General features: G+C 41.9%; 2 protein-coding genes across 6 annotated transcripts in view; one reads left to right on the plus strand and one right to left on the minus strand.

Moving 5' to 3' along the window:
- Positions 1–805: 805 nt before the first annotated feature.
- Positions 806–12558, plus strand: PDHA1 (pyruvate dehydrogenase E1 subunit alpha 1). Of its 2 annotated transcripts, XM_052674013.1 has the most exons (12): positions 806–1003; positions 2875–2889; positions 4180–4248; positions 4839–5012; positions 5745–5871; positions 7841–7932; positions 8295–8387; positions 8994–9149; positions 9347–9418; positions 10346–10413; positions 11270–11378; positions 12113–12558. In XM_052674013.1, the coding sequence occupies exons 1-12, from the start codon at positions 935–937 to the stop codon at positions 12281–12283; spliced, it is 1215 nt and encodes a 404-aa protein (XP_052529973.1). In that variant the 5' UTR covers positions 806–934; the 3' UTR covers positions 12284–12558. The 2 variants fall into 2 exon arrangements, with proteins under 2 accessions (XP_052529973.1, XP_052529974.1); XM_052674014.1 differs by lacking the exon at positions 2875–2889.
- Positions 12440–26353, minus strand: part of MAP3K15 (mitogen-activated protein kinase kinase kinase 15) — a 74637-nt gene continuing 60723 nt past the window's right edge. The window contains exons 19-29 of one of the 4 annotated variants that reach the window (XM_052673977.1): positions 24358–24515; positions 21715–21898; positions 19392–19569; positions 18533–18656; positions 17221–17406; positions 16595–16700; positions 15567–15777; positions 14594–14706; positions 14333–14430; positions 14136–14212; positions 12440–13365 (exon numbers count right to left, since the gene is read on the minus strand). In XM_052673977.1, coding sequence (XP_052529937.1) covers positions 13284–13365; positions 14136–14212; positions 14333–14430; positions 14594–14706; positions 15567–15777; positions 16595–16700; positions 17221–17406; positions 18533–18656; positions 19392–19569; positions 21715–21898; positions 24358–24515 — 1517 coding nt within the window. In that variant the 3' untranslated portion in view covers positions 12440–13283. Of the gene's footprint in view, positions 13366–14135; positions 14213–14332; positions 14431–14593; positions 14707–15566; positions 15778–16594; positions 16701–17220; positions 17407–17832; positions 17954–18532; positions 18764–19391; positions 19570–21714; positions 21899–24357; positions 24516–26353 lie in introns of those variants that run through there. The other 3 variants (XM_052673976.1, XR_008204371.1, XM_052673978.1) reach the window with 3 other exon arrangements.

Below are 26353 nucleotides of genomic sequence, written 5' to 3' on the forward strand. Positions count from 1 at the left end.
GTAAGAATAAAAACTGCTACACTTTTTATTTCATGTGAATAGGTGGATAACACTGGACTTGGAATAAGCTTGACAGCATTGTTTTTAATAATAACAATGTGGGATTTTTTTTTTGTTGATCAGGACCATGCTTATAGTTAACAACTGTTCACAGGTCTCCTAAAACCTTTACTTCATAGGGTTGCCTTTTGAAGTTGTAACATGTGAGATAACTGCATGCTTTAAATCTTGCAGACAGAGACCGATACGCTTGGCTCTTTTTAGCAGAAATAGATGAGCCTCATCTAAGGAACAATAAAACCACAGACAGAAGTTGTGAGTTCTCGTTTGATCACGTATGGCAGGGATGTGGCACATCCCTCCAGCTGTGAGCAGGGGCCAGTTTTCCAAATGAGGCGCTGAAGAAATATGCATCAGTAGGGGTGCAAGGTGGGCGTGAAGGGGATGGCTTACACAGAGGTATTGCTGCCTAGAATCATAGAATGGCCTAGATTGAAGACGACCTCAAAGATCATGGAGTTTCAACCCCCTGCTATGTGCAGGGTCGCCAACCACCAGACCAGGCTGCCCAGAGCCCTCTTACTGCTACCAGAAGAAACGCACGGCTCCCGCTGCCGGGGAGCTGGGCCATCTCTAACATCACACCCCAGACCCGCCTACCTCCCCAACGGCAGCGCTCACAGCTTCTAAGCAGGAAGACACTGCCTCCAGCCCGACGGCACCGCCCGCGAGCCCCCGAGCATGCGCATGGCGGAGGCGGAACGCAGAGCGAGGCGTCGGTCGGCCCGGCGCTGGGACTGTGCGTCATCTGGTTCCGTCACTTTGGTTGGCCGTAGGGCGGACGGTGCGGTTGGCAGCCGGGGCGGGTTCGGCGGGCGATTGAAGGAGACTCGAGGACGGGACCCCCTCCAGAGTCGTCGCCCCTCCCCGCTCCATGCGCAAGATGCTGCTGGCCGCTCTCTCCCGCGTGCTGCAGGGTCCGGCCGCCGCCGCCGGCAGGACGGTGAGAGGGGCCGGCAGCTGCCGGGGTTGGGAGGGGGTTGGGGACGACGGGCGCGGAGGGCGGGGGGGGTGCGCGCCGCCTCAGTGGGACGGCGGGGGCGGCCGTTAGCAGCGCGGCCTTTGGGCCGCACGGGGCACGCGCGGTGCTGCAGTGCTTCAGTGGCAGCCCAGGTGTAGGGGTTAACGGCATCACGGAGCCGGAAGGTGGGAGGGACCCGTGGAGGTGACCCAGCCCAAGCCCTGAAGCCCCCCCTGAAGGGGGGCTTTCCTGCCTTTCCCGAGCCGGGCGGGAATATCTCCAGAGGAGACTCCACGGCCTCTCTGGGAAGCCTGCACCAGGGCTCCGTCACTCGCACAGCCGAGAACGTCGCGTGGTGCCGGTGGCAAAAATCGTACTTGAAGAGTTATCTCTGTTTGTTTTTCTTCCCGTGCTATTTTAACTGCTGTGTTTAAAAAAAAAAAAGCGCTGCGTGCGAGAGCACGCTGTAAATACCCAGCCCCCTTGGTGTGGTGCCTGCTGCTGGAGTGCGGGAAGTGCACAACCAGCGCTGCAGCCCACGCCTGGCTGGGCCTCCTCCATGGCCTTCGATGTGGAAACAATGTGCGGATATCCATATTTATCGTGTTTAAAACGCATCGTTCCATTTCTGAAACCCTTTTTCCAGGCTTTTTGCCTTACATTTATTTTTATATTGGTATATTCTGAGTGTCAACACAATCAGGGTAAACTTGGTCGTCTTATTTCCCTCTACATTCATGTGACTTTTTTTGAAGTGAATCACAGAATCATTAAGGCTGGAAAAGACTTCTAAAATCACCCAGTCCAACCCCCAACCCGTCACACCGTGCCCACTGCCCACGTCCCTCAGTGCCACATCCACACGGTCCTTGAACACCTCCAGGGATGGTGACTCCACCATCTCCCTGGGCAGCCTGTGCCACTGCCTCACTGCTCTTTCAAAGAAGTCTTTCCTAATATCTAACCCAGACCTCCCCTGCCACAAGTGTTTTGCCTTTGCTCACTCAAATAATAGTCATTTAATCTTTTCCTGAGTATTCTTTCAAGTTGTGGGGTTTTAAAAATTACCTCCACGTTTAATATGTTGTGTTTTCTCTCCCATATGAAACATCTTTAGAATTTTCCCTTTTCATTCTCCTTATTCCATTGTAATGACTCCCTGCAAGGAAAAAAACATGCCAGCTGGAAAATATATAAACACTGGAGAAGAATGGGAGTTTTCTGACAGCGTTAAAGCGTATCTTTTGTCAGCTGAAGGCCAGTTGTCTTTCTGTCCTTGAGAGCAAACCTGTTGCCCTGCTTCAGTGCTGGGGTAGCTCTCTTGCCTAGCAGTCAGAGCAGGGTCACCAGGAGGCCTTGCTGTGTGTATTGGGACTACATGGAACATAGATCTAAAAGCATTTTCTAATTTACAAGTAAAATGTCTGTATTAAAATTTTCAGGTTTGGGTGCCAAAAATGTGTTCCTTTCTCCATGTACTTGGCCTGCTCCTGACATACAGTGTTTTCCAGAAGTTCAAACCAGCTCCATTTTGGATATCTTAGTATGGCTTTTGGGATCCTATTGACTGCCAATTATTAACTATTTGTAAATGCGTAGGCATTTACAAATCACCAAATAAACTGAAGCAGTTTTAACCAATAAGGCATTATTACTACTCTGATCATTTTGTAAAGCGTAAAGATGGGTTTCCATGACTCAAAGCTTGCCTAAAGGGAAACTACTTTTCTCAGTGTTCCAGTTAGCTAATAATTTGCTGATTCTCCTCCCCAAGTTGTTTGTTGCAGTTACTCACACTTCTTTTTTTTTCCTTTGTTTTTTTTTTTTCCTCCTTCCAAATGCTGCTAACCTAGGGAGCTGTTAGTGAGGTAAGAGCTGAACCAGTTTTGTCAAGGGTTTTCATATTTGTTTCTTCTGTTGTGTACTGGCCATGTATTTAAGAATTTCTGTAGAGATTCTCCAGCAGTGCTTCTGTTCAGGTCTGGAGCTTGGACCAGGCTGACCTGCAGAAGTCCTTTCCAACTTCAGCAATTTGCTGGTTCTGTGAATCCCAGACTCATGACTGACTTCCAGCTCTAGAACTAAAATAGCTTTTTATCACTGGTAATACTGTTGCATCGTGGTAAACAGTGTAGAAACCTGGTTTAAATTAAGAACTCCAAATATTTAATCTGATAACGTGGGGGCTTGTGAGGTCATGACAGCCAAATTAAATGGCCAACAGGAGACAACCAACAAGCATTGAGAAATTTCTCCTTGCATTTGTCGCAGTGTCACATGCATCAATCACAGCTTTGTTGGAGACAGCACTGGGTAGTCTCAAAGTTTAAAAACTTTGAGCGTATGCAAGTTCCATGGTTGAATGATCTTCTGAAATGTATGTGTGACAATTAGCAATACAACTTTGCTGCTGAAAATCAAGTGGATTCCTCACACTGTGGCCACTGTTGCATGGACAGGCAACTACCACATACTGAAGTTATTTAAGAGTACCAGCTGTTAGTTAATAGACTGTGCACATTGTTTTAGACAGAACAGTAACGTATCTTCAAACATCTTGTCTCTCTCCTACTGTGTCAGCTTTGTAGCTCTGTATTTCATGCACCCTTGGGTAGCTGTGCTGCTACCTGCTTAAATAATACTCTCTGTCTTTATTATTATTACTTGCATCCTTCCATCTTCTCTTCCCTTAAAAGGAAAGATATAGTTGACGTTCCAGAAGTCTGTTGTGTTGGGTTGTGTTTTTTCTCCCAGGGAAGTTTTTTGTCAAGGTGAAATTGCAGTCAGTGTGAAGAGCCATCTTAATTGGCTGTGTCATTCCTCGTGTAAGAGATCTATCAGGTGAAGGAAAAAATTTTTTTACAATGTTAGTCCTTTTTATAGTCTTCTCAAGTTACTTGTTTTATTTAGTTCATCAAGGGTATTAAAAAATTAAAATTCTGTTTTCTTTTTCTAATCTTAAATACTGGGTTTTGAAGGAGTTCTAGTGGATGCGTTCAAAATCCAAGTTCTCTGATATTATAAGGATCTGCCACTGGAAAGTTTCAGTCACGGAGTATTTCAGTGTCTGCGTACTGTTAGAAATGATTTGAGACTTTATCTATTACTGCCTGGTAATTATATGTCAGTATTGCTCACATTTTATTTTTCTTTCTAAGGCCTCTCGAGTGATGGTAGCATCACGTAACTATGCTGACTTTGCAAACGAAGCTACGTTTGAAATTAAGGTAAAGAAGCTGAATGCTTAATACTCGTATTCTGCGGAAGCAGCGCTGTAGATCCTGACGTGATGGAGCTCACCCCTTACCATGTCAGTTACAAAAGTGCTACATGGATTTTCAGAACCAAACCCCTTGCTATCTGCTCTGATTTCTACATGGAGTTGGAAATAGAGTGCTTGGATGCATGTAGTCATGTTACTGTGTTAATTCAAACTGAAGTCATGTGCAGGTGTGTTGTATCAAATTCCTTAGGGCATCAGTAGATTTGCTGTGGAGAGACTTGCTCTAATAGAAGATGCCATGTAGGCTATGAAGCAGAATTGTGGTGCACTAGTGCACTGGCAGAGCAATGTGTTTGGTTCGCTGCACTGAATGTGTAAGACTTATTTTTTTGGTAGGGGTACTTAAAATCAGCCCTTCTTGCAACTTGGCGTAGCTCACGGTTTGAGAGAGAAGCTGTGTTGTCTGTGTTGGGGTTTGCTTTTTTCAAATGGCACTAGTACTTGAGTTTGAAACTGACGTGTCATTTTAAAAAAGTGCTGTTGATAAACAGGATTGATGAGTGTCAAGAAGTAACTGCTTGTTCAACTTCACAGCCGTGTGACCTCCATCGCCTGGAAGAAGGCCCTCCTACCACTGCACTGCTGACACGAGAGGAGGGGCTTCATTACTACAAGACAATGCAGATCATACGGCGCATGGAGCTGAAGTCTGACCAGCTTTACAAGCAGAAGATTATTCGTGGCTTCTGTCACTTATATGATGGTCAGGTGAGACTCTTCTCCCAAGACATCTGTATACTGTCTTGCCCTATTTAATTTAGGCTTCTGAAATAGATGAGGTAGTAAATCTAGAACTCAGGATCTATGCATGATGTCTGAAGTCATAGCAGGTCTGCGATTTGGGTCATTATTTCCTTACGAGCAATGTCAGAGCACACAAAGGGATCCCTGATTTCTTGGGACAGCAATAGGGAGGGAGAGAAGGCAAGGTGCAGCTGCAGTTCAGCTGAATGTGGGAATAAGCTATTGTAGCATACTCAATTAAGTGCATTTGGAAGCTCACATCCTCATTATCAAGCCCCACTGATAAGTTTTCTTCCAGCGTCTCACAGATCCTACATCCACTAAAAAGCAACAGTCAGGAGAAGGAACTTAATGAAGTTGGTGAATTGAACTGTAGTTACTTAGATACTTCATCTGGGAGATGAGCATAGAAGAAATCTGCAGGTCTTTTTACCTTCTCATTTTTTCTTCTTCCCTAATTTTCTTACTTGCACACAAGACAGGTTGGAATATAGAGCCCAAGGCTACTGTAGCTCCAGATTCTACAGACAGGCCTATTCCTCCTTGGGATGTAAGGCACTCTGCTGTTGTCTGTGCTTTTCCTCTTTCCTGCTTTATTTCTTGTATGGGGGACCACAAACAGACCGTGCCACGCTGCAGCCTGTGGAAATGGTGTGCTTCCTCTTCATTGCTGAACTTGCTTTCCATTGGTGACAGGAGGCTTGCTGCGTAGGGCTTGAAGCTGCCATAAAGCCTACAGACCACGTGATAACAGCATACAGAGCTCACGGATTTACTTATGCCCGAGGCGTCCCCGTTCGAGAAATTCTCGCTGAACTTACAGGTTTGTGCTAAATGAAATGCAGGTTCCTGTGCTAGGTACTGGCCTCAGGATTGTTTTTACTAAACTTCAAAGTGTTGTTGATGCACAAAAAGCATACCAGGGATCCAGAAGCAATGTAGCAACACGGCAGAATAAACATTGCTTATGGTTTGTGTTCTGTAATAAAAAGTAGCTGCCTCATTAAAGTAACAAGGTTTAAGTGCTGCTACTTCTTGTAGCTCAAAATGTGATTTAGGTAGAATGTATGTAATTAAAATTACTGTTGGATCTGAAAGTATTGTATTTACATTTATATTTTAAGAAAGGCAGTGGAGAGAAGATACGGGGAGAAATAAACCTGTTGGTTGTAGTTTGGTTGGAGTGGTGGAAAGACAAACTATGCTGAGAATGCCTTTAGTACCTAAAAGATGAAACGTAGGAACCGAGATAATTTGCCAGAGTACATTATGTTAGTCCTGTCCAATTTTCGGAGAGGTGTCAGGGCTAAGGTTGGATGTGGCTCTGGGCAGCGTGGTCTGGTGGTGACCCTGCAAATATGCAGGGGGGTTGAACAATCATTGTGGTCCTTTTCAACCCAGGCCATTCTGTGATAATAGGCAGAGGAAAAAAACATGTAGATATCAGTTCAATTACTTGTTATTAAATCTTTTGATGCTATTAGCTGTGACCTTGTATAAGAAATAACTAAATCGCAATTTAACTGAAATGTAACTAGAAAACCATAATTGATGTAATTGCCAAAATTGTTGCCAAACAAAAGGATGTATTCTGCAAAAAGTTAAAGAGGCTTTCTGCTGTCAGCATAGTTCCATTCATAATTAGGGGAATGGCGTGGAGGAATTGTGTATGTTGGACTGGAAGACAGCATAGTATGTGTTGGGGGTGAGCTGTGTGCTCTTAGATAAGTGATTCTGAAAAATGAGAGAAATGGCCTGAGAAACAGGGAGCAAGCTGGGTGAAATACCAATTGGCTGAGCATTACTTGAGCAGAAAAAGAGCTAGGGGCTTGAGAGATTGTTTTTTTGACATCTCAACGTAGTTGAAATGTATTATAATTGTATGAGCACAATCCCAGTGCCTAGCATCTGCATGATCTCTGCTATAGCAGAGAACAGTATTCTTATGGTTTTTGGTAACTGGTTAGGCAGCTAACAAATGCAAATGCCCAAATACAGATTCATGCAGCACTGGAGGAGGGGATGGCTAGATGGGCATTTCTCAAACTTTCTAGTTGGGAGGTTTAACTTGGGGGACTGGAGTGGATGGAGAGGATCGAAGAATAGCTTGACTGTGTGGATGGGAGGAGGTACTTGTGTTAGGAAGGAAAAGGGCAAACGACAGCTTGAACAATGCTGGGCTAGGTATTCAAGGTTGATCTGGAGGCAGGGAGGGAGTTGTGGGTTTTTGTTGAGGTATTGTGTTTGATTCTTTGTCCTGTCTGTAACTTCTGCTTCTGGCTGTTGTTACGGGGAGGACAAGTGTAGATTACTGCAATTAACTTGGAACAGTGTTCATATTTTTCTTGCAGAAGCTAAAGTAAAAGGACTGTAGATACTTCTTGCAGTTCTTGTTAAAGTGCCATGGATTAGATATATGAGAAATGTAGACCATACTGGCTATTTTAAATAGACAGCCACCTGAGATGAGTGTTCTGAAAAATACGAAAGCACTCTATAGTAAAGTAGGGAATAAAATTAATGAATACATCTTATTCTGTATTTCTCAAGTGATGTTTTCATTAGCATTCTTCCCCCTGGCTTCTTTTATTTGTTTGGTGATACATTAACTATAAGTTCTGTGAGGAGAGGTCTTTATGTCTGATGAGAATCAGCATCTCAACTCTCTTGAGATCCATCTCATGACAACAGTAACATTGCCTCAGTATTATTACCTTTAGGAGTTGAATTAACTGTTACCACTTATATAGCATTTTTCTTCTGAAAAAAGAAATCACTTGTTCATGTTTCAGGTCGTAAAGGAGGATGTGTGAAGGGAAAAGGAGGATCAATGCATATGTATACCAAAAACTTCTATGGTGGTAATGGTATTGTCGGTGCTCAGGTATATACATGACTTCTGCTTTAAAAGTTCAATTTGGCTGGTGTCCTGTTCTAGCGTTTCTTCTCAATTTTCATGATGTGAACTTGTATGCAGCTACTATTACTTTGTGGCTGCTAAATCTGTTGTTATTCTGGCCTGCTGACAGCTTTGCAATCTGCATCCAGCCAAGAATATAGCTACAAACTATTCTGGCTGCTAGACAGATTGTTACCAACCCATTTCCATTTGTTACTACTCTTGTATCTGTTGAGCACGTCCCTGATATCGGAAGTGTCTTCACATTTCACAAGCAACTTGTCTCCAACATTCTCTAAGTGTTCTCTGATTGTTCTAAAATTGTGGTATGTCCTGTACTGTGACAGGTTCCTCTTGGAGCTGGGATTGCGCTGGCCTGCAAATACTTTGGCAAAAATGAGGTCTGCCTGACTTTATATGGGGATGGTGCAGCCAACCAGGTAAACAAGCTGTCTAAGGTAGCTCTGTGAGTGTGGGCAGTTGGTTTTCCTTCTGTGAACTGAGAGCTCTGCCTTTCTGCTGGGTAGAGGAGCACCTTCCCCTGTCTGTCTAGTGTCTGCAACCCAGACAGCATCTGGCTTTGAATCTGTTGTAATGATGGTTTGAAAAAATGAGTCTGGTGATACCAGTGCATCTTGCTGAACCTCTTATATTGAGACAATTATCTTTGTTTTACTGGCAGAGAAATAAAGCCAGATGGAAAAAAGTGATGTAGAGTGCACTGTTGATTTTTACCTTCCCACCTTCAAAACACATGGCATTCAAGGGTCCCTTCCAACTCAGATCATTCTGCGTTTTGTGCTGCTCTAACACAGAGACTGAAATGGGTTAAAACTTAAGAAATTCTATGAATTATGAGTGGAGATAAAAGTTACTTTTATAATATAACTTCTCTTTTATTGCTGCTGAGCTGCAGCAAGGGGCTAGTTTCAGATCACTTCTGGTATCAAAAGTTTTGCTAGCTGTAGCTGAATGATTTTTCAGTAGAGCCTACTGCTTGAAATGTGAGCTCCCCATCCAGACAGAACTTGCTCCTTTTCTTTCAGGGCCAGATATTTGAAACATACAATATGGCAGCCTTGTGGAAGCTGCCTTGTATTTTCATCTGTGAGAACAATCGGTATGGAATGGGAACCTCAGTTGAAAGAGCTGCAGCCAGTACTGACTACTACAAAAGAGGAGACTTCATCCCAGGGCTTAGAGTGAGTACAGCTCCAGCGTGCTTTGAGGCATGTGTGTGCAATACATACATGCCTGTGTATTTCTACCTATAAATACATTTATAAATATTTTTAAAAATAGGAAATTTAAGATTGAGTTCCTATTGCATCTGTGATATGAAGGTACTGAATTTGAAAGTTTGTTTTCCGGTCTCTTTTTGACTTGTGCTGTGCATCAGGTGGATGGCATGGACGTTCTCTGTGTTCGAGAAGCAGCCAAGTTTGCAGCTGAGTACTGCAGAGCTGGAAAAGTAAGTCGGTAGCCATTCCTTTACCATAGGTGAAACTTTCAGCAATAATTGATGCATAAAACATTCCCCAAGTTAGCCTAGCTTTCTGCAGTTACTGTAGAATTGTTTGTTTGACCTTATTTCCTCTGTTTCTCCAGAGTAAGGAATCTACTAGTAATTAAGTCGTTCTTTAATTTTGTTAGAGTTGTTAACACGCAGTTGGTATTCAGTCAAGCTTTAAGAAAAAAAAGAATCTTGAGACCTTGTGAACTTCTTTCTCCTTCCTAGAAACCCTTCTTAAACTCTGTTGTGTGTTTTGACTGTTAGGCAGCTTTGTTCTTTATGAAGAAATTTATTATTGGAAGGGGCACAAAAAGTAATTCTACACTTACAACAAAAGGAAAGTGATTTTTTGTGAGACTAGATGTATGGCAATGAGAGAGATTTTTATGTACCTGCCTAGAAATACGTACAAAACTGTATGGAACCTTAATGGTTTTTCAGCATCAGTGCCTGTCACCCAAGAATAAAACTGTTCTGACTTATCTGATGTTATGTGAAATGATGTTTGTGCTTGGAATGCACAGAAGGAAGTTTGCGCAGAAGAACAAGCTGCTGGGAGTTGCAGTCTTGAAGTGAAATTATGAGCAATTTGAAATACTCTGGGTAATGGTGGAAAGGCATTGGAAGGGACCAGATTGCTTAACAATGCTCAATAAGGACGTGAAAGTAAATGCTAGTAGTTATCAACATACTTCTTCATTTAAGAGGAGTTTTCTTTTGCTGCTTGTGATAATGATAGGTGAACTGATTAAACTAAGAGAGAAAGTTGAATTAAAAACATTTGTCAGTTGTACAATTCAAACAATTCACCTGTAGCAAATAGTGCTATAACACAAATGGATTGCTCAAGGTGCTACTGCTCTCTGTATGTTCTTTCTTTTTAAGGGTCCTATTGTGATGGAGTTGCAGACATATCGTTATCATGGCCACAGTATGAGTGATCCTGGCATAAGGTAACATGGAAACCCTGTGTTAGCATTCACTGAAAACAATGAAGTATTGATGGTCAAAATCCCGACACTGCATGAAATGCATGAAGGTTATGATAAAATCACTGTGACAAGTCTGACCACTCAGCCCTTATTTTATTTTCAGTATTAAGAAATGGAGTTTTCAGAACAAGCAATATCTGCTCAATTTCTGTACCTTTTATTAATGAATTCTGCATTCTGTATGACTTTGTGGCATATTCCAAGACAGCTTTGACTGAAAAGCAGTGCACTTTTCCAGGGTTTTTGGAGTATATAAAAATCCTATAAGCTAAAAGTAAAGGAACAGCTGCAGTGTCCAGTCAAATGGAACACTTTGCTTCTTAAGCAGCACAAGCATACAGGTGCCAAAAAGCCTAGGGCCTTGAACCATGCAACAAATTCAGACCGATTACATGAAGTAGTCATATACCTTAACACTTCATTGGAAACCTGTAGTGAATTGGAAGTTTTGATTGAGTTCGTTAAACGTATCCCTCTGTAAGTTCTGTGACCCAGTCTAATAGCACAGAGCAAGTCATAGAGCCCCCAGTGCTCTTTCCGTTAGTAGAGATAGGGAGGGAGAAATACAGCTTCATAGTAGCCATCTCAGCTACAGCAGCTTTCCTTCTCCTGCCCATATCATATTTAAGTCTGGATCTATTTCAGTTTCCACTTTCAAATCTAAGAAGTCTTCTGAATGTAGCCATGCTGTACTTTGGATAATGAATACTGCTGTATTTTCATTGCATTCCTGACACCTTTTCTCTAAAAATGAGCTGCATCATCACTTTGATTCAAGAGAATTATTGAAGTTCATGTTTGCTTGTGTTCCTCCTAGCTATCGCACTAGAGAAGAAATTCAAGAAGTGAGAAGCAAAAGCGATCCCATTACTTTGCTGAAGGACAGAATGATCAACAATAACCTTGCTAGCGTTGAAGAATTAAAGGTATGGCTTTTAGTAAATGTTTAAGTAAGCTCTTTACATTCATGTACTATTTATCTCCTACTTATTCGCTTGTTCTTTGAGCCTTTTTATTAGGATGTAACTTTTTGGTGATTGATAATAAAATTTTGTTGCACACTAGCTAATGCAGTTGTGCTGTGCAGGAACTGCTTTTTGCTTTTGGGTGCTGAGTGTAACTCAGTGCAAGGTTTGTGAGCATTAGCGTTTCAAATACATCTCTTTTCACGCTGGCATCTAAGAAAACAAAATTGTCCACATGAGCTAGAAAGCAGGTAAGCCTCTGAACTTTGAGTCTGACATCGGCACTGGTCAGTGGTAGTAAAGAATCTTAGTGAAGGAGCCAGAAGCTCCCTAAGCAAGTGGTGTAAATATCCTGATTATTCTGCTATTGAGATCTCCTTGGAGCTTGTAAAGGTCCGTGCATCAGAAGTTGGGCGGGTTTATGCCTGACCTGCAGGGTTTCAGTCACATTTCTCTGTATACTTGCATTGCTTTGCAGAAAGAGAATGCAAAAACTAAGATGCTCATTGTGGTCTTGTTCCTCTGGGATAATTAACGGTACTGTTCTTCGCTTTAGAAGGGAGGAAACTTACAGTTCTCTAATTTTTTATAGGCAGCTTTAATACTAGGTCTGATCAATGTTTCATCATCACTTTTAAATTCAGTATATTGATGCTTTTTCTGAGATGTCTTCTAATTAGCGTTTCTTTGTTTAGGAAATCGATGTGGCAGTGAGAAAAGAGATAGAGGAAGCTGCTCAGTTTGCTACCACTGACCCAGAGCCCCCACTGGAAGAACTCGGTAACCACATTTACTTCAATGAGCCGCCCTTTGAAGTGCGTGGTCCCAACCAGTGGATAAAGTATAAGTCTCTCAGCCATTCGTAAGAGTGAGTGCATTTACAAGAACTGTAATGACTCAGAAACCTTAATCTTTATTTAACACCTCCTCTTTCAAAAGAAGAGGTGTTGAGTGAGGCAGTCCCCTCACAGTACAGATTGTTTTAAACATGCCTGAATGTTGTTGCAGAAGGAGCTGAACAATGAGAAAGCAGCAGTTTATTTAAATTGCTATATATTTGCTTCACAGGTTTTCTTTGGATTGCTGTATTTGTCATGTACAGTGTAAAAATAAAAAGAAATAAAATTAAACTTTAACAACATTTAATCTGGTTTCCTGCTTTTTTTTTTTTTTTTTTTGAAGCAGTTGATAAAGAAAATAAATAAGTTTGCCACGTTTTTACTGGAGCCAAATTACAAATCAAAACCATCATGCAGGCTTTGCTTAGTTGCTCACTGAGAGTAGCTTTCATACACAAAGCTTTGTACAGTTGTAGAGGAAGAAGTGACATACACTACAGCTTAACCCCTTCCTGCTTAAACCATCAGCCAGCACACCTGTCACCCATTCTAAGTTCAGTGTGCACAATGCTAAAGCCAATTCAGGTGCCTGGTACAGTCTTCATTCTACCCCTCCCAGCTCCCTCTATTCCCCTCAGCCACTTCTCTATTAGGACAGTACAAGAAGCTAAAAAACCAAAATGTCCTCAGATCGAGGCAGCACTGCTCAGATACAACTAAAACATTGGTCTGTTATCAACATTGTTTTTCTCCTAGAGCCAAACCTTAGCATCGTACCAGACACTATGAAGAAAATCAACTCTGTCTCAGCTAAGGCTTTATATTTACAGTGATAGGGCATTTGTCTTCTGTGCTACTCTTCCATAAGCTGTTACTACTTACTGTGTATTATGCTGATGGTCAAAGAGCTACGTAATTGTGCAAAACCTGCAAAGCAGGGAGACTACGTACATATATACATCCAATAATTTAGGAATGTATCTATCTTTCATTTGCTTACTCCCATTACACATCTGTTTCCAGAGAGCTATCCTTCTGCCTCCATGGACTTAGCAGGCGTTTGTCGGTGGGTTAATATTGCATTCCAAATTCTGCAGAGAAGTCCGCCACTGTCTCAAGAAGAATAGAGAACAATTAGGGACAGCAGTAACTGGTTAGGGAAAAACCATCCTCTCCATTACTTGAAAGTGTGCAAGAAGTAAACTCTGAAGTGGCTGGAAAGCTGCCTGATGGAAAGGGACCTTGGTGTACTGATGGGCAGTCGGCTGAATATGAGCCAGCAGTGTGCCCAGGTGGCCAAGAAGGCCAATGGCATCCTGGCTTGTATCAGGAGTGGTGTGGTGAGCAGGACTAGGGAAGTCATCCTGGCCCTGTACTCGGCACTGGTGAGGCCTCGCCTCGAGCACTGTGTTTGGTTTTGGGCACCTCAGTACAGAAGGGACATAGAGGTGCTGGAGCAGGACCAAAGAAGGGCAACAAGGCTTGTGAAGGGCTTGGAGAATACACCCTATGAGGAGAGACTGAAGGAACTGGGGCTGTTCAAGCTTATGGCCAAACAATTTCTTCCACATCAGCCAGAGATTAAGAATGACAATGAAACAGGGAGAAAAGATAAGTAAATTCCTCGTGCCTGTATGACCATTTGGTGCTGAATGGCAGAGAAACAGTCCTCAGTTGTGGTAAATACAAAAAGTTTGAGGGCATGTTATAACTTACTGTATAGTTTATGTTATGTTGTTATAGTGTGGCAGTCAGTGTTCATACGTTAACAGAAGACCAGAGTGAATTAATAGGCCTATAAGAATATCATAACATCTACCCCTCCCCCCCTTTCTTATTAATTAAGCTCTCAGCAGTGACCTAAGATGTAGTTCCTTACCGCAGTTGAAGGCATCGCAAATCATCCTTAGTGATGTCATTAAGGACAGTACTCAGTGTATAATCCTCTTCAGCAAACTGAAAGGGAAATTTGTTCTTAAGTAAATAAGTATTCCTCCTTTGAAACCCAACTGCTAATAAGGGCTGACTTTTTTTTTTTTTTTTTTTTTTTTTTTAAAGGTATGTACATATATTTACCCTTCTAATGGTATCCGGATCTGCACCTTGTTGTTTCAGCCAGTTTGTGAGCTCTGGGTCTGCATTCTCTTTTAAAGCTGATGCAGGCCACTGCCAGTCTTTAACAGAAAAAATAATAAGAAGTCATTACACCTCAAAACTAGGAAAAAAGTGGTCGTTTTGAAACTAAGCTTCAAATACAAGCTCCAAATCACGCTTTAACCAAACCCATGAACTTGGACATACATACTGTCAAAGCACTCACTCAGTATCTTCTCATACCTCCGGGTTTAAGTCTTAATTGAAGCAAGTGCAGTTCCTGCGTTTTTTGCTCCAAAGATCGTTGTAAGAGTGTCTGATACTCCTTCTCCTTTTGAACGAGTTTTTCCAAAAGCCTGTTAGCATACAAGAGAGATAAACAGCCACCATACTGAGAATAAATCTAACTGAAAAAAAACCCCACATTTTTTAACAACTGCCACGGGACTTGACACAAGGGATACTTGATGCTCTTAAGTAACATATCTTTATGGCCTAAAAATCTTAAGATTCCTTTTTTGTTGCCTGACTCTCAGCTTGGTGGTAGCTCTTTAAGGCCCTCATCTTTACAGCAGAATTTAGTAAATATGATGTAAATTCTTTTCCTGGTGTTCAGCAGTTTCTCTGGGCAGAGTTTCTATCTTTCTTTATAATTTACTGCAAGGCAGTGTAACGCTGTGGTGATTTACTTCGCATCCATACAGAAGATGTATCAGCAGCAACATACAAATATAACTCATATAGTAGGAAAGGGGCTTTGATGAGCTCTGCGTACACTCATTAATGAGCCTGCCACATCTCATGAGCTATTCTGGCCATCCCCTGCAGGAGAAAGAAGGAACATTGTCCCTCTGGTATCTACTGCCCCATTTTCATAAAACTTGCAAGAACATCTCTGATGGTGTTACTAGGTGAGGTGACATCTAAGGCAATAGGGAAGAAACAAACAATGTTACACAGGCATCATTACTTAACAGTAGAAATCCACCAGGACACACTGCAACACAAAAACTGAATTGACAGAAATGAAAGCTGTACTGAAAGCTGTTGAGTTGTCATAGTGGTGCTGCCAGAACCCTCTGAATCCATTTGTGTTGCTGTCAGGTGTGCTTTGTCACCAGGTAGGTACATGTCAGTGCAGGAAGCATGTCTGAGAGCTTTTTAAAGGCCCTAGAAATAAACACATAGTGTTTGTGTATGGTTGTGTACGGGTTACCTTATGGTCTCTTGTTTTAGTCTGCCCAATTCCAGGCTAAGCTGCTGCTGAGCCTCGTGTGACACCGCGGAACTGAGGGTGCTAACTCCTGATGTGACAGCAGCATCCTCTATCCCATTTTGTTCAGAGGGCCGGAAACTCTCTTCCACTTCATCGCAATCTTTGTCGCCACCCTCAGTTTCTGATGCTGGCTCAAAGTGAGCACGAAGTTCTGATAAAACAAAACATCGTAAGATTTTATTTGGACTGGTTTATCTCCATGGGGTAGTGCAGTTTGCTCTTTGCTACTGCAGGTGAAGGAGCCTCAGCTCAGGCTGAGGCCTTGTTTCATGATGCACAAAGGACTAGGGAAAGCCTTATTAGCTGGACCATGGATGTTACAACATCAGTGCTAAAAGGAGTGCCACAGCACATTTGGACTGAAAGGGCTCACTATCAGTAAGTTCAGAACATTCTCATACTGGAAATGGTGTTTGGCACTTCAGAGTTACAAAACTGCTCGGAGTTCCAGATAAGCCTTACTCCTGGACAGGCCACCATCTTTTAACCTCCTCCCTTTTGGTGATGGTGGCGCTTGTTCCCACTACCTACCCATCTATAGACCAAGACTATTTCTCCTCATGTAAATGCACTGCCACTGCACCAGTTCCAGAGCTGAGCAGTCATTTGCCAGAACACATAACCAGACCAGACAAGCAACACTGACCATTTGGATATTATCTAAATGTCTATTCAAATGTATAAAGTCATTTTCTTTCCGACTACAAATGGTCCAGCTTGGACTAAGCTTCATCTTTGGACCAGACTGGTGATGTAGAACCACTGGTACCCATTGTGTGCTTTGGTACTGCAACTGTGGCATTAATCCTCACAATCGATGCTTCTTTCTGATCCCATACCTTTGATGTAGTAGCACAGGGGATGTGGGTAATGACATGCTGGTGGAGTACACTGAAGCCTGTTCTATTTGCTACACAAATGCACAATCAGCTTTTCCTGTTAGTTTGTTAACAACTGGATTGTTTTACCTGGAATAAGAATGGTGACTGCTGCTTGGACTGCACGGCGAATTATATTATCCATTGCAAACATCCAGTGGGGCCTTATTAAATGATTTCTTAACACTTTGTTAACCTGCAGATATATGAGCAAGTAAAAGTAAGTTGCAACAAACAATATTTACTTGCATCTTAGGAAACAAAATCTTGTTTTTCAATAATAAGTTGAAGTTTTCAGTGTAAGAATCACCAAAGCCCTCCCAACTTTTGAAAGGCTAAACAACTAATTTGACAGTTTTAGTCTAGAGCTCTCAAACCAGACCGTGACATTCATGTCCCTGTACCATACAATGGGAGGTGAATAGAAAGCAAATGCAGGATGCAGAGCAAACTTTAGAGCTTGCTGGTAGCCCATAGGCAGCCCTTCAGCCCTGCTCAGCTTCATGGCCAGGATGGGAGCACCCATGTCACTGAAGCTGAGGCTACAACCCATTAGGGCTTCAGCTCCATGTGCCCCTCTGCAGCTTTTCTGATGGCTGTTCAGCAAGAACAGGAACAGGGGGTGAGGTGAGGAAGAGTGGGAGGCAACAAGCCCTTGCACTGAAAGGTCTGTCCAAGAAGAATTCCTCTCCTTCTGAGCCAGGCAAGGAACTCACCGCATCCTGAAATCCAAACAGCACCAGATGAATCTGATTGATGGAAGTGCTGTCAAAATCCAGATCCATTTTCAATTTGGATATGGTAGAAGCCATCACTCTGTGCTCAGGAGAGTGTATGAAGTCCCTTAAAATCCCAATAATTTGCTTGATGTGGGCCATTGAAAGCTGCAGTTCTTCAGAGCTCTGGGGAAAAGATAACGAAAGCCTATCAAGTAAATCCCAATGTCGTATCTAATTAGTAGTATTTGTGTCTAGGTTACAATTTTTTTGTAGCATCTAGGTTTGCACCTGTATGTTTCACACCTAAGCAGACACCACAGAACTTTTGATTCTGCAAAGTCTTGATTTTCTCCCTTTGTCTATGTTTTTTTTAATCAGTAATTCCTGATGAATCACACCTGCTGCTATCGTGGCTGTCACAAAGAGAGGTTCAAGATAATATTTACACATTTGTCCAACATACTGTAGAGGGCAGCTTTCCTCCATAAAAGCAGCAGAGTGAGCTGGTAAGAGACCCAAGTGTTCGTAGATGTGTCCCTACAATAAGCTAACTCTGGACTTCCAAGCAATTGCGTAGACATTGTATAATCCTGATGTTTATGCACCCACCTATTGTAAGTCAGAAAAAGCTCTACAATTACACAGCAACAGCTCACAAATGTTCATTCTCTGATTTGCAGACCATACCCCCTACAGTTAAAGCCATTTCAGTACATGTAAGAACAGCCACCTGTGTAATTACAAGGAAAAGGGCAAGTATTATAGAAATAATTGAAAGATGATTAAAGTAATGCTACAGAACAGCTGGGGACTGAGGTAGGATGTGCTTTACTAAATAATCCTTCTTTATCCTGGAAAATATTTTTTGAGATGAGATGTCACATACGCATTTTAGACTCTGTTAAGGCTGTGAACTATTTCATAATTTTGTCCTTAAAAAAAAAAAAAACCACCAAAAAAGAAAAGAAAATCACCAAAATCACATCTCACCAATCTCAGTTCTCTAACAACCAACAGCTGCCCGAAGAGCAGGAGCCCAGAAGCACACAAAAGGTGATGTCTGGTACCCACTCAGACTACAGCAAAAGTTAAACACAAAGGTATTCAGTAGGAACAGCTCAACCCCCTGAAGTTCACACACCATCAAATGCAAGTGTCACTGTGAATCTGGGCTACAGAAACGTAAAGTCCTATCAATTTACCGCTGTTGGCATCTTCATTTATTAGTTTTTTGGAAAGGAGTGATGCTGGCTACTTGGCTTGTCATTCTCCTTTTGAAGCAGGAACAGAAGAGCTGAAATGAAATTACCTGTGCAATACAGTCCTGCAAATTTGAAGCAACTTTATTCTGTTCTTCCTTGAGAATTTTATATAGAATTGCCCGGCGTTCGCTGTCCTTCCGTAGCAGGAACAGACCACAATCCTTATCCTCACTGGAAGGAGAGAAACTTCTGTCCTCCAGGGCCAGGCCCTCATCAGGCACACTGCATCAGCAACATGGCCACAAAAAAGAGACTTCAGAATTGCCCACATGGCAGCTCTGTCAGCAGGGAGCAGGGGAAATTGGTAGGTGCAAAAGTGAGTTAAACTATAGCAGGACATTGATCACACTGCTAAACACCGATTGAGAGAGAGGAGGACTCGTATCCTCAGCTGATGAAAACCTCAGTGGTGGCACAACACTGATGTCACTCTACTGAGAAATGACACCATCATCAGCCAGCACTGGCTCAGTTTTGGGGAGGAAAGCTGAGAATTTTGGGCTGAGATTGCTGTTTATGTTTTCTGGTCCCGTACTATAGAACACTCATTTGAAAGCATTGGTTTGTGCTCTCTGATCAGCAAAGCTGTCTGCTATCCTTTTCTCATGTTCTCTTGAGAGTACTTGGAAGGGGGCTCATCTACTGCTGAATCACTCAATGGGAGACCAACATTTATTCACTGGGGAAAAAAGGTACATAAATACACGGAATCTTTAAAGAGAAAGAATAACTGTTCATTAGTTAAATAATGCTTAAATTAACTGGTATCTTGCCTGCAAACTGCCTCACTATTTAACACACCTGCTTCACTAGTTATCACATGAAATAAATGCCCCCAAATAGAATAAACCATGAATTAAATCCACACAGCCCTCACAAGTGTCAAATGAAAAGCAACCATTTTACCTCAATAAATGGGCAATGGGATGCCTTGTCTGAATCTCTGAAATGGATCTCTTCGGCCTCTCAAAAAACACATCATGCTGTACATCAGAGTCTGGAGAAACAGAGCCGTGCTCGCTGCTGCTGCTGCCAGCCTGTTCTCCGTGGATTGGCAGTGGGAGGGATGCGTTCCGATTGTAATCTGTGAGCAAGACAACACAGAACATGAAGCAGACAGAAGCAGGAAGAGCTTCTTAGTGCTTAAAAGAAGAAAAAGGAATGCCATTTTGGTACTCTTGTATGCAGATGCGCACTCCCCTGTGTTGCTGTTCTCACAAAGGGCTACCAGTGGCATACAGCTGTTTGAGGAGCCTGTCTTGGATGCACAGGGCCAATCACCAACATAGCTGGATCCCAGCAGGGAGCACCCCCCAGCCCAGCCCCTCCTGCCTCACTGGGAAACTTCTGTGGCACTGAGGGACGTGGTGGGCATCATGGTGATGGGTTTGTGGTTGGACTACATGATCTTAGAGGTCTTTTTCAACCTTAATGATTCTGTGACTCCATTTCTCTGCTCCCACTCCAACATCCGTGGCATCATCCTCATCTGCATCTCCCTCTGCCCTCAATAAGGATTCCCTCTCTAAGGTTCAGCCTAAAGGAAAGCTCTTGTCCATTCCAATTAATCTTGAAAGAAGAAAAAAAGTAACCTACAAAGAGCTTGCTGTAATCCTGATTGCCACTGTGCATCTGTGTGATAGGAAAGCCAAAGAAGTCCTGCCTCTCAGAGTCTGCACATGCACAAAGCTAAAATATCACAAAAGTTTTTATGTTTGTCACTACAGATGGTGAAGGAAAGCAATGAAGTAGAGGGGGAGGAAGGAAGCTGGAAGTTCTTCAGACAGCTCTGATGTCCTCCATAGTGCATGAAAGATGTTCAAATGGCTGAGGTTAAACAGTCACAGAGATGAAACAAGGCATGTCAAACTGTGAGAATGAGCTCAAGGCTTCTCAGCAGCACAGAAAATTGAAAGTTGCTGTCCCAGGGGTACAAGGCTGAGATCTGATGTGAGCTACTTCTATTATCAGAAAGAAAAGGAAAAAAAAAAAAAAGACAGATAGGATGGAAAGACGTGGGAAAAGACAGGAAATGGGTACTGAGGAAAAAGGTGAGAAGATGAAATGAACTGTTGCAGCTGCAGGGCCATGGCCTGCTTCATGCCCACAGCTCCCCATAGAGATGGCTGTTGCAGCCAACACAGCTCTCTCTGGCTCCAGGGCAGCCATGCACACATTCAGTTGCAGCTGCTGCCTTTCCTCCTCTCAAACAGGATGCAGTGTTTGTATCATTTGTCTGCTATGCTCATTGCCATGGCCAACACTGAGCTTGCTTCCTGCTGCTCCCAGTGCTCTCCTGCAGCAGCAGCTCCTTGGGTTATCCCAAAGAGCCCCACCATCAGAGCCCAGCTCTCCCCGCTAACCCAGTCTGGCTTCAGGGACTGCAATTCTCTTCTCCCACTGCCTCTCAGGACAGAGACGCCCACTTCCTTTCTGAAAACAGCTCAGCCAGATGTAATAAATTAATTTCTAGCTCTCCCTCATGCCCCTTTTAGAATTCCATTCCTCTTCTTTCAAAAGTTCTCTGCCATGGGGAAAAATGATCAAAAAGAGAAGCAATTCAGTTTGCACCGGAAACCTGAGCATGTCTATGTGCAGACACAAGAAGTAAGATCACTGGATTTTCTTATTTTTTAAATGGACAGATCCCTCAAACACTAATTTATTTGATAAGTCTATACTTACAGTTGTTTCTCTTCTCACTGAGAACGTGGCTGATACACTGGGGAAGAAGGAGGAAGCACACTAGGTGGATAAATCTAAACAACCCCCTTCAGCAAACAGAGCCAAATTTTCAAGTTCTGTATCAGGTTGGACAATGCTGACCAAATGTCAACAGAAAGACCTGACAGACCCATTTCCAGGTGCCAAGGACCAGCTCTATGAAGCCCAGACCTCTGAGCTGTACAGAACTATGAATCTAAAATGCAGAACAGCTTTGGAGTCTTTACAGAATATCATTTTTTTAATTTAAACATCTTATAAATTGGTAATTTATTTGTGGGAGAAGGTAGAATGTGGTTGGGAGGTAATTACGCAGTACACAAAATAAGCAAGACATCATATTTTGAGGAAATTGTTAAATTTAAACATGTCTAATTACAAATAAGACATACTTTCAGCTGTTGAGTTCCTGCTGATTTCTTGGCACAAATAAAAGGAAGTGCTTAATGACCACAACCTTTTACATAACCCTTACTAATGATGTTGACCTGCATTTGGCTGATACCTGAAGGCTTGAATGCGATTCTGCTTTTCTTGCCCTTGTTGACTTGTTTCAGGAAAGAATCTCTGAGCAAATCAGACGCTGTAGCACGCTTACAGGGATCAGGTTCAAAACAAAGCAAAATAAAGGCTTTTGCTTCAGCAGATAACGATTCTGGAATTTCAGGATGAATCTTAAACATCCCAACCTGCAAGTAAAATACAAACACAAATTATTTTAACCAGGTGGCAAGGAGAGCATGGGCCAAAGTTTTCTTTGCTTGAGCCGGCACACTCTCACAGATGATATCTTCGAAGTGGAAAAGCAGCAAGCCAGATGCCAACGCAAAGCAGTGAAGCGACAGTGAGGTTCTGATCCTGTTTTACTGCTCTGCAAATGTGGCTTGAATATCCACTGTGCTACACAGACATCAAGGTAAAGATGTGTCTAAACACCTACCTTCAGACAGTCTCAAGATCTGGACATCATCCCAAGGGCTTCAAATGCTGTTTCTCATACTACCACAAATCCCTCCTGGAGTAGTGCACCCCATCTCTCTCAGCAGCTGACATCCTGCAGCACATCAGTGCTCAGGATCGGGAATGACTTCCTCCTCCAACACGACTGCCTCACTGCCTGGGGCCTGCACCTGTTCTGTTCCTACTGCTGCCAAATTTCCTTGCACCAATGCTCACGACCTTGACTTTCTCACCACTCCCAGCACTCGGGTCAGATGTCTTCCATAGCCTTTCAGTGTCAGGGAACTGAAAATCTGACGGCCAAAGGTTTGCAGAGATAGTCCCCCCAAAATTTAAGTAATGACAAATGCACTACTTCAAGTTGCTCCCTTGTGATTGTTCCATCTAATTCACTGCCCTCTTACTCTTCAATGCTGATCTGGCATTAAACATCTTGACATCAGAGCTGTGTAATGTGTGTCTGTCTTGCAGACTCAGCACCATTATACACAACTCGCTCTGGTGACCAAGCAGAAAGACAGTGACACAAGGGATGATAGTAGCCCAGCAGCTAAGCAGGTGCCAGCAGCTTGATAAAATGAATAGTTATTTAAATAATCTCATTATAGAGCTGCATTAACATACTTTGGCACCATTACGCACTTAACAGCAGCAATAAGTCTTCAAAAAAGCTGAAGCTAGAAGTGCTGAGCAGCGGTGCCTGTGTTTGAATGACAGTGCAGAAGATAAAATGCTAATAATGCATTATGCCTTCCAAATCAGTATGCTAAACACGTTCAAACCTCAGCATTGAGCAAAATCGAAGGCAACTTTATTTCAGTGTATGCAACTTGCTAACCTCTGCAATTACATTAACGTATTTAATAAATAAATCAAAATGTAATCACAATGTATTTATGTTGTCTGCCATTGGGGAGATACAATATCAGAACAGCAACCTATTCTGTTGAAGCATATTTATCTGATTTGTAACCCTGGACAGTTCTTTATAAATACCAATATGGCAATGCCATATCACCAATCACTTCTGCTTTAGGCAGAGAGACGACAGCCAACAGCTCACTGGGCTGTGACCACTCCTCTCAGAATGCCCAACTCATGGTCAGCCCACTCCTTGGAGTGCTCTTGGAGACAGGCTCACCCAGCTGGCTTAACTGGGACAGCGTCACAAGCTGATGGCACCATAGTGCAGGGTTATACCCCTCAACACTAAACAAAAGCCAGGACAGTCCATTGTACAGTTGAAACAATATCAAAAACCATAGCCTCCTTTTTCTTTGCCTTTTAGCTGTGGGGCATGGGACAACTCACAAGCCTAGTACAAAGCACGGTGAATTGCAGCCCAGTTCACTACATGTACTGACAATTATTTTTTATTTTGACATGGCTGCAGTAAGAATTACACCAATGCTCACATTGTGACTTTCAACAACATACCAGAAGAAGCCATTTAACAGTATTCATTTTAGAGTTTTTCAAGCACATTTATTATCAAAACTTTCTGGAGCATTTTCAAGTGTTTATTCACATAGGTGTCAAATCACAGAATCACTAAGTTTGGAAAAAACCTCAAGTCCAACCATCAACCCACCACTAACATACAGATACGCTTTAAAAAAAAAATAAAAAAAAAATGAAGTAGTAGAGACAACAATTCACCAAGGAGGTAGCTTTGATTGAGAGGATTTAGGATGCAGGGGTTCCTCAGTACATACCAGAAGCTCTGGACTCCCTCCTCTACAATACCTTCTTATTATCTTGCAAAGACTGAGCCTTTGAAAGAGAAAGCAAACATCCTCTTGGAGGAAGGCTTAAAAAAAATAAGACTTATAGGAGCACTAAGAAATTTGCTGTCATCATGGAGACTCTGGTTGCCAATAGGGAAATCAAGAGCAGAAGAATACAGAAGGCAGAGAATATTAGTTTTCATATATTTTTACTCATTTCTGAGGTTGCTGCTCTGAGTCATGATCTATTACCAGCACAAAAATAAATTACTGCTCACTAGAGCAGTATAACTTCGAGCAGAAGAGAGTACTTCAGTCAGAATTAAGAATACAGATGGGACTGTGGCTTTGCACAAAATAATCCATATAACAAGAGGTTACTACCAACTGAATTCGTATTTTAAAAATTAAATTAGAATTCGAAAATTCATCAAGTAGATAGTAAAAATCCATGTACTTACTTTAAACATTGCTGCTTGAGGCTCTCCTAGCTCATGAAATGGAGGCTTTCCTGTTGCCATTTCAATCATGGTACAGCCTAGCGACCAGATATCAGCTGGTGCACCATATCCTCGTGGTCCCTTGTCAATGATTTCTGGAGCCATGTACTGCAACGTGCCTGGTCAGGACAAAAGGTTTTGTCAAGTTTTGTGCATATTCTTCATTTTTACTAAATTGAATAAACACACTACTAAACGATCCAACAAAAATTGACAAATGCAGCCCATACAGCCAAAAGATTTGATTTCCAGTACTGGCAGTGAAAAGTAGACAGAAAGTTACATTTCAGGATCTTTCCTATAAACTCTTTCCTCTTTCTTATACAAGGCTTTAAACTGCTAAAAATATACTCAACAATCAAAATGCTTCCCTAGAACATGAAATCACATGAAATATTTTTTGCAGGCACTAAATTGTAAAGATTATGCAGACAGGAGGTCATGAAAAACATCAGTAACAAATATTGTTATGAGAATGATTTTTCATGTTTACTTGAATAATGAGAACATGGGTGAAGGACAGCACCTGTAACAAAGAAATGAGCAGTTCAAGGAGAGGCCAAAATGCCTCTGCTGATAAAGACAGAAGATCTGAAGATGAGATTCTAAAGGGTAAGATGTCTACTGGTAGTGAGAAGAAAGCTAGAAGAAGCTCATGGGGAAAAAATACAGTTCTAGACCGCAAAGTAGAAGAGGAGTGCTGAGAGTGCAAAGCAAAATGGTTTGGTGGGTACAGGTGTTACAAGTAGGGAAGTGAAGGAACCGAGCAAGCAGAAGGGACAAGCATACTTCTTTGTCACAACATATTTTCGTCAGTCCTTCACCATTAGCAGACTAAGATTCACTGTAATACACAAACTAAATGATAGATATGTTTAGGATAATAACTATTAGAAATTTTTTCTTTAATAGTTCTTTTCATACTGACAGTTCTCAAATCTCTATTTCAATGTAGGAGCAATCTGTTTTTCCTTTCAGATTGTTTGTTCCTGGGAACACTTCTCCATTTCAAAGCAGGAGTCCAAATCAAAGCAAGATTTAACAAGATTAAACCATCAAGAATCAGCCAACAAGGACTTAACAGTAGCTTAAAAAGAAATCCAACATCTGCAAGAAACACCTGTAATGGTGATGAGAAGGCGTGAAAATTACACAGGGTAAATAACGTAACATCCCAAATAAAAAAAAACCTCTATGAACAGTTGTCAAAGCCATTATCCTGCTCAGGTATTTTGTTGCCTTTTTTATTTTTATTTATTTATTTATTTATTTTAAACAGAATAACCTAGCAAGCAGGTGAAAGTGGTCTTTGTTTTTTTTCTTTTTGTTTTGTTTTGTTTTAAACAAAGAATAAAGTCCTGTAAAAATAATGGAATTGTAACAGTACCACCAAGGAATAACCAAAAAGAAGTATTGGTTCTGCACACTATAGTGACTGGGAATTTCAAAAAGTTAGGTTATACAAGTGGTTTGGTAAATGTAAGTTGATAAAGAATTTTCTTTTTCTTTTTCATCTGAAGTTTTACATAAAGGCAATTGAGACTGCAATCAAGATAAAATTATTACACTGTGACTACAAAAATCAAGGAGCTCATCATACATTGCAATTCAATGAAGTCTTTTTGATGCGTTTGAAATTTCTGACAACCAGGGTTACCAAAAATATGAAAAGAAAAACCTACTAAAACTTCTCAAGTTAGAACATCGACAAAATAAGACCCTGCAGTTGGCTGTTAACAGATAAAACTGGATGCCCCTGAAGTTTGCTTGCAGACAGTCTGAGTGTAATAACTAGCTATAAAACTGAGAAAAAAATACAGTACAAAAATGGAATAATGATGGTCAACCTGGAATCACTGGTCTCCAATCATATGCTGTCAGACAACTGACAAGAGGGCTTTACAGGAAGTCAGTCCACGTCAGCAAAGGAAATCTATAAACATTCTCTGTGTTTCAA

The sequence above is a fragment of the Tympanuchus pallidicinctus genome, unplaced genomic scaffold (genome assembly GCF_026119805.1).
Source record: "Tympanuchus pallidicinctus isolate F22 unplaced genomic scaffold, pur_lepc_1.0 scaffold14, whole genome shotgun sequence".
NCBI lineage: Eukaryota > Metazoa > Chordata > Aves > Galliformes > Phasianidae > Tympanuchus > Tympanuchus pallidicinctus.